The 13,039-nt window shown below is 41.3% G+C and overlaps 1 protein-coding gene across 1 annotated transcript in view; it reads right to left on the bottom strand.

Moving 5' to 3' along the window:
• The window catches only part of tdrd9 (tudor domain containing 9), a 45,740-nt gene that overhangs the window by 12,838 nt on the left and 19,863 nt on the right, over positions 1 to 13,039 (bottom strand). Inside the window, exons 19-27 of the mRNA XM_062518646.1 lie at positions 12,961 to 13,005; positions 12,460 to 12,513; positions 11,808 to 11,924; positions 11,317 to 11,424; positions 8,219 to 8,319; positions 7,435 to 7,611; positions 6,670 to 6,778; positions 4,459 to 4,689; positions 28 to 117 (exon numbers count right to left, since the gene is read on the bottom strand). Coding sequence (XP_062374630.1) covers positions 28 to 117; positions 4,459 to 4,689; positions 6,670 to 6,778; positions 7,435 to 7,611; positions 8,219 to 8,319; positions 11,317 to 11,424; positions 11,808 to 11,924; positions 12,460 to 12,513; positions 12,961 to 13,005 — 1,032 coding nt within the window. The remainder of the gene's footprint in view (positions 1 to 27; positions 118 to 4,458; positions 4,690 to 6,669; positions 6,779 to 7,434; positions 7,612 to 8,218; positions 8,320 to 11,316; positions 11,425 to 11,807; positions 11,925 to 12,459; positions 12,514 to 12,960; positions 13,006 to 13,039) is intronic.

Here is a 13,039-nt window from a genome sequence, read left to right as displayed (position 1 = left end):
TCCATGTGAAGGTGAACTGTCATTTACCTGGAAGGGCAGCGTTTGAAGCTCTGGTGGCAACTCCCTCAAACTGTTGCTGGCCACTCTAGCAGTGTTCCCAAAGTCCAGGAAGAAAACCTATGTAATGAGAGCTGTTTTAAGAAACTGTTTTGAGAAAGCTCAATTGCATGGCCCCGAGGCTATCCACAAGAGGATATGCATACCACTATGACTGATACATACTAGTAAATTGAACAATAAAGGACAATAAATCAGGGGTGTGATGGGCAATATATATATACCCAGCCCCCCTAGGCCTACACCAGACTAAGCCTATATTTCAGCCATATCTGGTTATCATGATCATTTTGCAAACATTGATGTAGAACTGTGGATTTTCTCAGTTTATAACATGTTTTGTTTTAACTTAAACCAACATAAAGTTATAATGTTGACTACATTATTTAGTATAGGCCTACTTGATGATAATACATTTGGGAGAATTTTTTTTTTTTTTAAAACCATACTAAAGTTGAATAAAAAGAGGAATATAAAATCATCTTTTGGAAATTGATCTTAATGCCTTAATAATAATAATAATAATAATAATAATACAAATTAGTAAAAATCCAACCTTTAAGGACACCAAAAAACCCTAGAGATTGGCATGATGTCTTTTTAAGTTAGCCTATTAGCTGGTTTGATATGTATTGAGCTCAATGGACATCCAACAGGCTAATAGGCTAACTGGAAAACACACCATGCTAATCTCTAGATATGGTGAAGGGTATGTCATTATGTAGGGCTATTTTAATTCCAAAGGCCAAGGGATGCATAGTATCCTGGATACAATGCTGGCCTTTAAAAATTAAAACTGTGATGGAAAACACAATATCATTGTTGTATTGCAAGTTGTTGTGGACATAAATTGACCCTTGACCGCCGACACATATATCTGCTGACACAGAATGTTCTAGTTGAGTTCACACCTCGAGAAACAGAGAACTGGTGTGTGCATGTGTTAAATTAAAAGAGGAACTTACTGGTAAACAAGTGTTATATGATAGTCAGTACTGCACTTTCCTGAGACCTCTATAAAGTCATTAAAACATAGTAAGGCAAAAACCGGCAAAACATGGCTGGAGTTCTAAGGCTTACTACTTCTCTATAAACAAGACCGATACGCAATGTTTGTCCATAAGGCCTCCTTGTGGCAGTGGAACAGAAGTGCAGCTTAGGTGAGCAGCTAGACCTGATGTACTGTATCTTAAAGGTGTTGGCTTTGCACAGATAGACAACATTATTTAGAGTTAGGCTGTGGCTGCATGCATGCTGGGAAATAGTGACAATCATCCCTGTGTTCTAGGTATAACATAGCTTGACCTTAAATAAACCCTTTGACTAGGCCATTTTAATGTGTTTCTCTCTGTTTCTCTGTGTGTGTGTGTGTGTGTGTGTGTGTGTGTGTGTGCGCTTGTGAATTGTGGGTTAAGTTGTGAGGCGAAGGGTATTGTATGAGGAAGCTACTAACAGGAAACTTGCATCTTACCCTGAGCAGGAGCATCTATCTGCATCTGTTTCCTCTGACACCTCAGGCACGCACACCGCAGAGCTTCTGTCATTATTATTATCATCAGTGCCAAAGTGCATGTGTCAATATGCATGTATGAATGTGCATGAATATGCACACATAATGTGTGTGTGCATGTGTATGTACTGTATGTATTGCTTTATGTGTGATAACTATAACAATAACTCATCTACAGAGATGCAGTATCTTGGCCAGACCCTCTGTCATCATTAATATCAGTGCCAAAGTGCATGTGTCAATATGCATGTATGAATGAGCATACAGAATGTGTGTGTGTGTGTGTGTGTGTGTGTGTGTGTGTGTGTGTGTGTGTGTGTGTGTGTGTGTGTGTGTGTGTGTGTGTGTGTGTGTGTGTGTGTGTGTGTGTGTATGTGTGTGTGTGTGCATGTATATGTATTGGTTGATGTGTGTGTCTGCCCCAAGAACATGCAGCATCTTGGCCTTACAAGAACTCTGCCCCGCGCCTGTATGTGTGTATGTGTGTGTGTGTGTGTGTGTGTGTGTGTGTGTGTGTGTGTGCGTGTGTGTGTCTCTTCCTGTGTGAAGTGTGATAAGTGTGATGACGTGTTGGAACAGGGTGGGGCCATCCCCAAACTTCCCACGAAGTTGGGAGCATGGAATTGTCCAAAATCTCTTGATTTATGCTGAAGCATTCAGAGTTCCTTTCCTTACACTTTCCAGCTCGGGGATAGCCCCTTCCTGTTCCAACATGACTGTGCACCAGTAGGGATGGGTATTGATAAGTTTTTATCAATATCGATGCCATTATCGATTCTGCCTATCAATCCAATTCCTTATCAATTCTCTTATCGATTCCCAAAAAATGTAGGTGCACCCACATTTTTCATTGCATCGCCTTTAACGCCAAAAGGTCACCTTTTATCGCTCTCCTTTCATATAATGTGAATGATTTTTTAACAATAAGGCGTAGAAGAAGCTTGTCTTTATTTAAAACACAATAAGGAATATACATATTCTTTATAAAGAATTATAAATATGTATAGCCTACAGTGTATATATATAATATAATATAATTCTTTATATATTCTAATCTATAGCCTACTACTGACATTTCTGATATTCATGACATTCATGACTATTCATATTACAACTCTGCCTCTTTAATTCAGCTGTCGGCTTGAAGCCTCAAATTGTAAACAAAGTAGCATTTGGCTAGCTTATTATAGTCTACTGGTTGGACTGTTCAGTTTCCCCACGTGTGTTTAAGTTGCAAGGTAGGTTAATACTTTGTCTCCTTGGGACAGGCCCTTTTGAGTCTTAGAGTTGGAAAACATTGAGATGATCAGTCAACTTGAATGCAACAGTTTGAATCAAATTTGTGCAGTAGCCTACGCTATGATGCTAACCGAAATTAATTATAATGTCGCTAGTTGTCTTCTATGCGTCATTGCTTTCACGATTGTGAATGTGCATGTCGAGGGGCGGATGTCGCGCACGAGAGAGGGAGAGAGAGTGGGCCAAGGGGGTTACTTATACAGCTTGGCAAAGTTGCACGCATAGTCTACAATTAAAACTTGTGAAGGAAACGTATGCTTTCACCCGAGCAGCGTCAGGTGCACCTAGAATTATTTTCAGGCACACTCTTAAACATTTTGGGCGCATATGCACTCTGGAGCCCTGGACCGGGCAACGTTAGCACCCCTCCGTAGTCTGTCAAACACATGACACGGAGCTTAATCCCATGCTTCACGGACAAATGTTTTAACATGTTGCTGGTATTACTACCCTTACACGATTTGACTTGTAGTATGAGTCGTCGCAGAGGGCGTGTAGTAACACAAAATTTCAGGAAAACCGGAAAAGGTCCGACGTTATGCAGGCTGAGGGAATCGTTAAGGGAATCGATAACAAAAAAGACGTACGATGTCGATGGAATTGATAAGTTAAACCCGGTTCCAAGACGGAACCGGTTATCGATGCCCAACCCTATGCACCAGTGCGTAAAGCAAGGTCCATTAAAGGCATGGATGACATAGTTTGGTGTGGATGAACTTGACTGGCCTGCACAGAGTCTTGCCCTCAACCCAATAGAACACCTCTGGGATGAATTACAGCGGAAACTGAGAGCCAGTCTCCTCATCCAAAATCAGTGTGTGACCTCACAAATGTGCTTAGAAAAGAATGGTAAAAAAATCCCATAAACATACTCCTAAACCTTGTGGAAAGTCTTCCCAGAGGAGTTGAAGCTGTTATAGTTGCAAAGGGTAGCCTGGGTTTTCCCATACTGCCTTGCGCGGTGATTTCAATCCCGCTGCTAAGCCAGTCTGGAAACTAACGCCCAAATGTTCGCCTGATGTTGGCGAACCAATCACAGAACATCCGAGAAGTTTCCGTTGCCTTCTTGCGTCTACATTCGACGCCAAAGGATTTACGGCAGCCCTTAGCGTTGCATATGAACGAGTTGGGTGAGCTATGCGTATTTGATAGACATCCGTGGCGCCCAATGAACGGATCTGGGCATTTTTTCAAATACGAGAAAATGAACGTCTGGTTGCCAGACCACGTCTCATTTGAGAAGTGGTAGGCGTTAGCCAGGCTATGCAAAGGGTGTACCGACGTCATAATAAACCCTATGGATTAAGGATGAAATGTGACTAAGTTCATATGTGAGTCAAGGCAGGTGAGCGAATGCTTTTGGCAATATAGTGTATGTGGCTATCTATATGTTTACAATAATTTCCTGTGAATTAGCTGCATTGAGTATAAGCCACAGGACAGTGTTTTATGCAATTAAAAGAAACAAAACCATATTAATACTATATTAACTGCCCCCATGTATTAAGCTCATAGCTGAAGAAATGTAGCTAAATCAATGTACAAGGCGTGACTAATCGTTGGGAAATTACGGTATGAACAACTGTGTGTACCTCCACTTCCACCGAACTGCTGGGCACGTGCAGTATCTTGGCCCTGTAGTAGCGGGGTGGGGTGTCCGGCTCCTCCTCCTCACTGAAGGGGGCCAGGCACAGCAGGTTGGGGTACAGCGAGGAGGCCAGAGGCTGGAGCTCGCAAGTGTTGATGGCCGCCGTCAGCTGCCGCTGCTTGGTCACGCTCGCCTCGCCCGCCTGGAAGCCCCAGAAGTGGCCCACCTCCATCACCTGGGAAACACCGGAGTCAGAGGGGGTATTCACACCTGCCTTGTTTAGTTCGATTAAAACGAACTCAAGTTCGTTTCTTGCTTGGTTCGGACCTTTTTGACTGGTGTGAATACAATCACTCGAACTCTAGTGCGGACCAAACAAGCGGACCGAGACCCAGCTGAGGAGGTGGTCTCGGAGCGGTTCCTATCGAACCCTGGTGCGGTTCGTTTATGGTGTGAAAGCAGACCGACCTCGATCCGACCCAGTTACAGAAATCTACCTTTTTTGGATTTGACGAGCTCCCGTAGTTTTTGCGCATTATGGGAAATGTAGGATAGCTCCGTGACGCACAACAGCTGTAAGCAGCAGTGGGCTAACGCTTTTTTGCCAACAATAATTTCATTTTGCATCTCCTACCCGTTCCGTCTTCCGTAGGGCTGCTTTTAGCATGTTGGACACACATGAGCTCTTCTCAGCTGTTTTGTTGGACGTCTTCGTCGTTGCCAAATTACGAGCATGATATTGTTAAACTTGCATCAAACGATCTTGACGCTCAAGCACTTCTGCAAAGCTGTAACTGTATAAACTATATTGCTAGGATAATAACGAGTACAGTACGCAAACAGAGTATTTACGTAGGTCAACTTTGACTTTGGCTTCCTATTCTTCACCCCACCTACACGTTTACCAGCCAATGGTTGAACGACCTTAGCACATGTGCTTTTGTTTATAAATTCTGGTCCGGTTGCAATTAATCACGGTGTGAAAGCGAACAGCACTAAAAAAGAAAAAAAGAAAAAAAAATTGGTCCGGACCAAATAAGTGAACTAACGGACCTTCTTGGTGTGAATACGCCCAGAGGCCAAGAACGTTTTACATGCTCGGACATGTAAAGGAGCAAAGTCAAGTACACAGGTATTGGTTAAGTAATAAATACAAAACAAGGCAAAACAACAGAAACAACAATAAGCAGACCAGAGATACCTCAGCTTAGGAAGTAGGAAATGAAGGAAAATGACAGCCGACATTTTTTGTCATGGTTTTGGTTCCATAATCATGTATGTGTACCACAATGTAGACTAAAATACCAAGCACATTCCCTACTGTAGCATCTTTATGGTATACTGAAAGGACAGACCAATTTAAACCTTTTTAAACCTGTAACAGAAGGGGTAATATTGGCCAAACACAAAAGACTTGATGCGAAGAAGTGGATTGGAATTATGGACACGACACCACCACCCCCACACCAACTGAAGGTGCTGACTGACACACACACACACACACACACACACACACACACACACACACACACACACACACACACACACACACACACACACACACACACACACACACACACACACACACACACACACACACACACACACACACACACACACACACACACACACACACACACACACACACACACACACACATCACTTCATCCCTTACAGACACACTTTCTCTCTCTTTCTCTTTGTACCCCTCTCTCAGGCATTGCGTGGCAGAGCTGGGATGGCATGCCAGAACGCTGCTACTGTCTGGGACCGCAAATCCCACAATGCCCCTGAACTGGCCCTCATTACCGTGACAAGTTGTTCCTCAACTGTTCCAACACAACTAGCATAACCTCGACCAAACCACTTCTAGTCAACAAAAAGCGCTGATCCTTTCTTACATCTGCATTTATAGTCATGCATTTTAATATAAGAGATCAGAAGATTGAATTTTCAATGATTTATAGCAATTAATGTGTCCACTGTACAGCTTCACAAATACTTAGAGTACTAGAGTTCTACTCTATAATTAGACTGCTAGGCACACACACACACACACACACACACACACACACACACACACACACACACACACACACACACACACACACACACACACACACACACACACACACACACACACACACACACACACACACACACACACACACACACACACACACACACACACACACACACACACACACACACACACCTTAGTGATGTTGATGATGAAGACTCGATTGGAGGGAAGCCTGTCTGGATCAATGAGACTCAAGAAATCCACAGGGGACACAGTGTGGTTCAGGAAGTCTACGTTGACCCTAGAAGAATGTGTATATAGATACATGTATGTTTATTACTTTGTGTTCCATTTCCATAGTTTGGTAGAAGACCTTTCCTGAAAGTCTTAACACTTCTTCTTACCACATCTTGGCAACACGTCACAAACTGTATGTGTGTTTATGTGCATTTGTGTGAGTGTGTGTGTGTGTGTGTGCATGTGTCTGTGTCTGTATCGTGGGTGCGTGTGTGTGTGTGTGTGTGTGTGTGTGTGTGTGTGTGTGTGTGTGTGTGTGTGTGTGTGTGTGTGTGTGTGTGTGACTTATATCATAGTATTTTGGGTGCAGCTTAGTGTGTGTGGGTTTTGTCAGCCCTGTGGCCTATTCATAACCTGATTGAGACATTTTGAGGTTTTTCTGTTTCTGTCTAGGTGAAGGAGCAGCATTTCCCGTCATAAGGAAGGGGAAAAGCCTGCATGCCCCTAGTCGTTGCGTTCCTATAGGAGTGAACATTTATGAACATTTCATGTGATACTTCGCCTTAATAATAATAAAAAAAAAAAAGCAAATGGACTACAACAACTACAAGTCATAACACAACTCACACAAGTACAAGCAAGAATGGAGTTCCAGTCGCGTGGAGTCATGTATTGTAGTAGTGTGTGTGTGCATGTGTGTGTGTGCGTGCGTGTGTATACCGTGCGTTGCGCAGGTGTGTGATCAGGGTTTTCTCCCCAGCGTAGGTCTCCACCTCCTCGTTGGAAAAGACGGACAGCTTGAGGTCCTGCTTCATCTGGGACAGCAGCAGCGCCAGAGACACCTCCTGGAGAACGCCAGCCCCCTGTGTGGCCGACCGGCAGAACTCCACGTACGCTCTACCACACACACACACACACGAACACACACACACACACAAAGGTGCTATTGTATGGAGCAAGTATTTCAGGCATTTTGTGTAGCATCTGAAAGTTCTTGGAAGAACGTCTTGAGTTGGATTAGGGTTAGGAAATGGACATGGATCTTTCCCTCATTTTTTTTTCTAAAACATTGGTTTTCCAGTTTTATGACATCCCCAGATAAAATCCCCTCTCATAGGTTCTCAAGCGATGTACTGTCCAAAAGTCCACAAACAATGAGTCTTTCAATTACACTAGTTTACTGTAAATGTTTACAGTAAATTTGTACAAATAAAGATCATAATCTTCAAATGTGCTTCTGATGTGCTATTTTCACACACTCAAATTATGTCATTCTCCAATCAAAAGTATGCTTCATAAAACACATTTCAGCATCATCTGTGAGAGTGAGAGAGATATCACTGAGCAACACACACACACACACACACACACACACACACACACACACACACACACACACACACACACACACACACACACACACACACACACACACACACACACACACACACACACACACACACACACACACACACACACACACACACACACACACACACGTTACCTGGTGCTGTCAAAGGCGATGCTCTTGACCTGACCACACTGGCGGAACAGGGACTGGACTTGCTTGTAGTACAAGAAGGCAAATGATGGCATGTTGCGAATCTAAAAACAAACCAGGGGTCATCCAAAAAGGCTTGCAGGCCAAGTTCAAAATTGCCTACCGACATAACTCGTGTGACTTTACTATGTACAGTATGGGCAATTCCATATCAGTTGGAACAGGTCCGACACCATGGTCCTCAGTTTTTCCTAATTTTTGGTCCGAATGTTCCTCCATGTCTCATTAGAAGAAAACCAAAATTTTAGCTGGGTATCTTGTTTAGTTTCTGAGATATGGCTCTTCGAATGTGGTTAGACGCGTCCTAAAAAAAGGCTGAAAATTCCTGTATTTAATGAGCACCACTTTTTTTTAAACCCCTCTCCTCTCTTAAGGCTACCATATTATTTTCTAAAAATTTGAACACTGGGGCAGTACCCCGTGTTGTTGTCCGAAATCATAAAGGAATTACAGTCCTTCCCACCATTGGAGACTTATTCATCGAAACATACCCATATTTGTTTTGAAAGCAATGAAAAAAAAAAACTGTTTTTGTTCTGTTATGGTCATGAATGGCTAGCACTCACAGTTTTAAAACTCTACATATATATAGTAGATGAGTAAGAAAACATGTTGACAAAAAATTGAGAATGTTAGTTTTCGTATTTCGAGGCTATGAGCCTTCAAAGTTGGCCAAAATGGCGTTTTTTCCTAAAAATGCCACTTTTATTGCCTTTTTCCAAGGACAAGATGAAATGCAAATCCAACATTTCTTTTTTTCTGCAATAGTGTGGCACTTTGTAGATCATGTGAATGTGGTAGATCCAATCTGTCCATTTTAATATCCCCACAGCACATGTCTGAAGTTAGAAAAAATGAAAAATAGTTTTGGCTGAAGTAGGTGTTGGTTTGATTTGTATGAACCTCTTAGAAGGACAATATGGGGTGTAAACCCATTTTTTTCTGTTTGAGGGATCAGAATGCCATCCTGTAAATAGGATAAAAATGTTGTATCCCATTTTTACTCTTTAGTGATCCCTTAAAATATGTCCAAAAGTTGTCAAAAATGAAAAAGGCAACTAAATTGAGGGGCTTAAATGGCCAAGTGGATCAAGTCACACAAGGCTACAAATGTAATATAAGACAGAAGAGATACTGAGGGAGAACACTGTGAAATGTTTAACCCTGTTATGATGGCCTTTGAACCCACTGTGTCCCTAATATCCTGTGATAACCGGAAGTTGGTTTAAAACAGGAAATAAACTTTAAAAAGGCTATATCTAGAGAACGGAAGGTCATAGAAATAAACATTCACTTCTAGCTTGATCCTCATGGTCGAATTATGTCTGATGGAGCAAATCAGATTGAGTCTACGACCTTCCGTTCAAGAGTTGTTCGCAAAAAACTATTTCCCATTGAAACGAATGGGAAAAAACAAAAAACAGAAATTTGTTGAGTGTTGAGGCCAAAATCATGGTTTGAGATATTGTGTAGGAGTATGTTTCAGACCATTTGGAGTTGATTGGTACCCACTTTGTGTGACATAAAAAAATTCCCCCCTTAGGGTTTAACTTATGGATGGATACGGATGACCAAAAAGTGTAGGATTTTCACTGGTCCTAGGGTTATGTTTATCTAAGAGGATCTCGGGTTAATTGTCCAGGGATACCATTAGAACAAATCACAATGCATGCTGCATCCAACGGTAACTCCAACAGCAACCAGGAGACAATATGCTTCATGCAGAAGAAATTTGTTTAATAAGAATGAACCTCAGTTAAGGACACAGTGGGTTCAAAGGCCATCATAGCAGGGGTTATACATTTCACAGTGTTCTCCCTCTGTATCTCTTCTGTCTTATATTTCATTTTTAGCCTTGTGTGACTTGATCCACTTGGCCATTTAAGCCCAATTTAGTCGCCTTTTTTCATTTATGACAACTTTTGGACATATTCTAAGGGATCAATAAAATGGGATATAAGATTTTTATCCTGTTTACAGGATGGCATGCTGATCCCTCAAAAAGACAAAATGGGTTTACACCCCATATTGTCCTTCTAAGAGGTTCATACAAATCGAACCAACACCTCCTTCAGCCAAGACATTTTTTCATTTTTTCTAACTTCAGACATGTACTGTGGGGATATTAAAATGGACAGGTTGGATCTACCACATTCACATGATCTACAAAGTGCCACACTATTGCAGAAAAGAAGAAATGTTGGATTTGCATTTCATCTTGTCCTTGGAAAAAGGCAATAAAAGTGGCATTTTTAGGAAAGAACGCCATTTTGGCCAACTTTGAAGGCTCATAGCCTCGAAATACGAAAACTAACATTCTCAGTTTTTTGTCAACATGTTCTCTTACTCATGGACTATATATATGTAGAGTTTTAAAACTGTGAGTGCTAGCCATTCATGACCATAAGAGAACAAAAACAGGGTTTTTTTTTCATTGCTTTCAAAAAAAATATGGGTTTGTTTCGATGAATAAGTCTCCAATGGTGGGAAGGACTGTAATTCCTTTGTGATTTTGGACAACAACAAAGGGTACTGCCCCAGTGTTCAAATTTTTAGAAAATAATATGGTAGCCTTAAGAGAGGAGAGGGGTTTAAAAAAAAGTGGTGCTCATTAAATACAGGAATTTTCAGCCTTTTTTTAGGATGCGTCTATCCACATTTGAAGAGCCATATCTCAGAAACCAAACAAGATAACAAGCTAAAATTTTGGTTTTCTTCTAATGAGACATGGACGAACAAGTGCACAAAAAATCAGGAAAATCTGAGGACCATGGTGTCGGACCTGTTCCAACTGATATGGAATTGCCCGTATGCATTGTATCTAGGCATATTGTACATCCTTCGGTGTTGACCCCAAGACCTTGAATATGATTTACCTTTCTGTTATACTACTGTTTCATTTTGAATTGTCTTTTTTTAAAGATCTAACAATTTCCCCCTATAAGTATATATACTTATAGTTAATAAGTATATACTTAAGTATATATAAAGGTAATAGATGCCATTGTTGGGGAGCTCAGTGTGAACTGATGTATACGTACCACCACAGTGGTTGTGGGATCGTAGCCGGAGAGCTCCTTAGCAGCCAGCTCGTCATCAATCTCACCCTGCTGGTAGTAGTCTGGGTAGAAGGCTCCAGCAATCACCACCTTAGAAACACACACACACACACACACACACGCACGCACGCACACACGCGCACACGCGCACACACGCACACACGCACACACGCACACACGCACACACGCACACGCACACACGCACACACACACACACACACAAGGGTTGGTTTCCTGAAACTTTGTTTGGTTGTCATAACATGCACTGCAGACATAAACTATAAGAACAAAAGTTATAGTTGTTATAGTTATCCTACTGTATGCCTGTAGGTTTCAGTAGGTATAATGATGGCTATGTGTCCCAATATTGCTATGTCAATACAGAATACTGTCCAAATTGTACTGTTAGTGCTCAAGCCAAAGCTGATCATTTTACATGACAACACTTTCCTGTCCGTCTCTCACATAATCACCTGTAAGATGAACTTCTGGATGTGCAAGTTGGTGTAGTCGAGGGAGGAGTGACTGGAGCCGGGTTGCATGTTAAACTGAGCAACACGCCTCTTCAAGTCCTCATACAGCTCTGCCACCTGGAAACAAAATACACCTCCATTAATCCTTTGTGACAAATGAGACATTTATTGATAACTTTTATTGATAATAATTTTCATGACTGTTCTGTGCAATTGATATGCTATGCAATTGTAGTTGACAGAAATGAGCAAACAAGTAAAAGATCACCGCTCATCCGTGTGAGGTGCAGGATTAAGAGTAAACTGGATATTTTAAAGAAGAATCTGCACACTTCAAGTCTTTGTGCAAAAAAGCTTTAAACTTTTTTGCACAAAGACTTGAAGTGTGCGGATTCTTCTTTAAAATATCCAGTTGACAGAAATGAAAATATGTCCATAATCAGTGTTTGGGGTTCTTGCTTGTCTCAAGCTTGTTGAGACAGGGCGATACCCACTTGGCCAAGCGGTATCAAACATTGGATAAAAATAATCTTTAAACCATTGCTGCGATTATAGCCCTCAGCCTTTATAGAGCTTAGGATATCATAAGTGTCTGAAGAGAATTTCCTTGATTATTGTGATTTTTGATGGGTGTTCATAGGTGTGTTTGTACCTCTCTAACTCTTTTGATGGAAATGCAATTCTCCTTCCCCCAATCCAGTTCATCCTAGTAACAAATAGGTGTGTTGGTGAGTAAGAAAATGCAAATATTAAAATGTACAATCCAGCAAACATAGAACATAATTTACTGCAAAACTGTGTGTATATATATGACTAAAGTCATGAAGTAAAGTTACAGAAGCTTTACTATCATAAACTTTACTTTACTTATGACCACACTTTTTTTAAAATCATAAGACCGTTCCACGCACAATATCTGCAACAAAGTTCTTTTTTTTAAGAGGCGTCTGGTGACTTCTGCAAAAAGTTCTCCTTTTCTAAAGATGGTCTCAACCCTAAACTACCAAAGGCCTATAGTCTATAAGAAATATCATCAGACACCAAACATTCCAATTTCTTACAAACACTAACCTATCAAGCGTCAACAGTGCAAACATGTCAAATGATATCAACAGCATATTGTTAAGCCAATGTATGCTGTGTGCACTCTTACCTTGGTATGTCTGAACTCGCCCTTTGATTTCAGAGAGTGCCATGCCTTCAAAACAAAATTGTGTGTACCACATGAAACA

Source organism: Sardina pilchardus, chromosome 17, assembly GCF_963854185.1.
Source record: "Sardina pilchardus chromosome 17, fSarPil1.1, whole genome shotgun sequence".
Taxonomy (NCBI): domain Eukaryota; kingdom Metazoa; phylum Chordata; class Actinopteri; order Clupeiformes; family Clupeidae; genus Sardina; species Sardina pilchardus.
The sequence above is the reverse complement of the archived record's forward strand: the minus strand, read 5'-3'. Positions and strand labels throughout refer to the sequence as shown.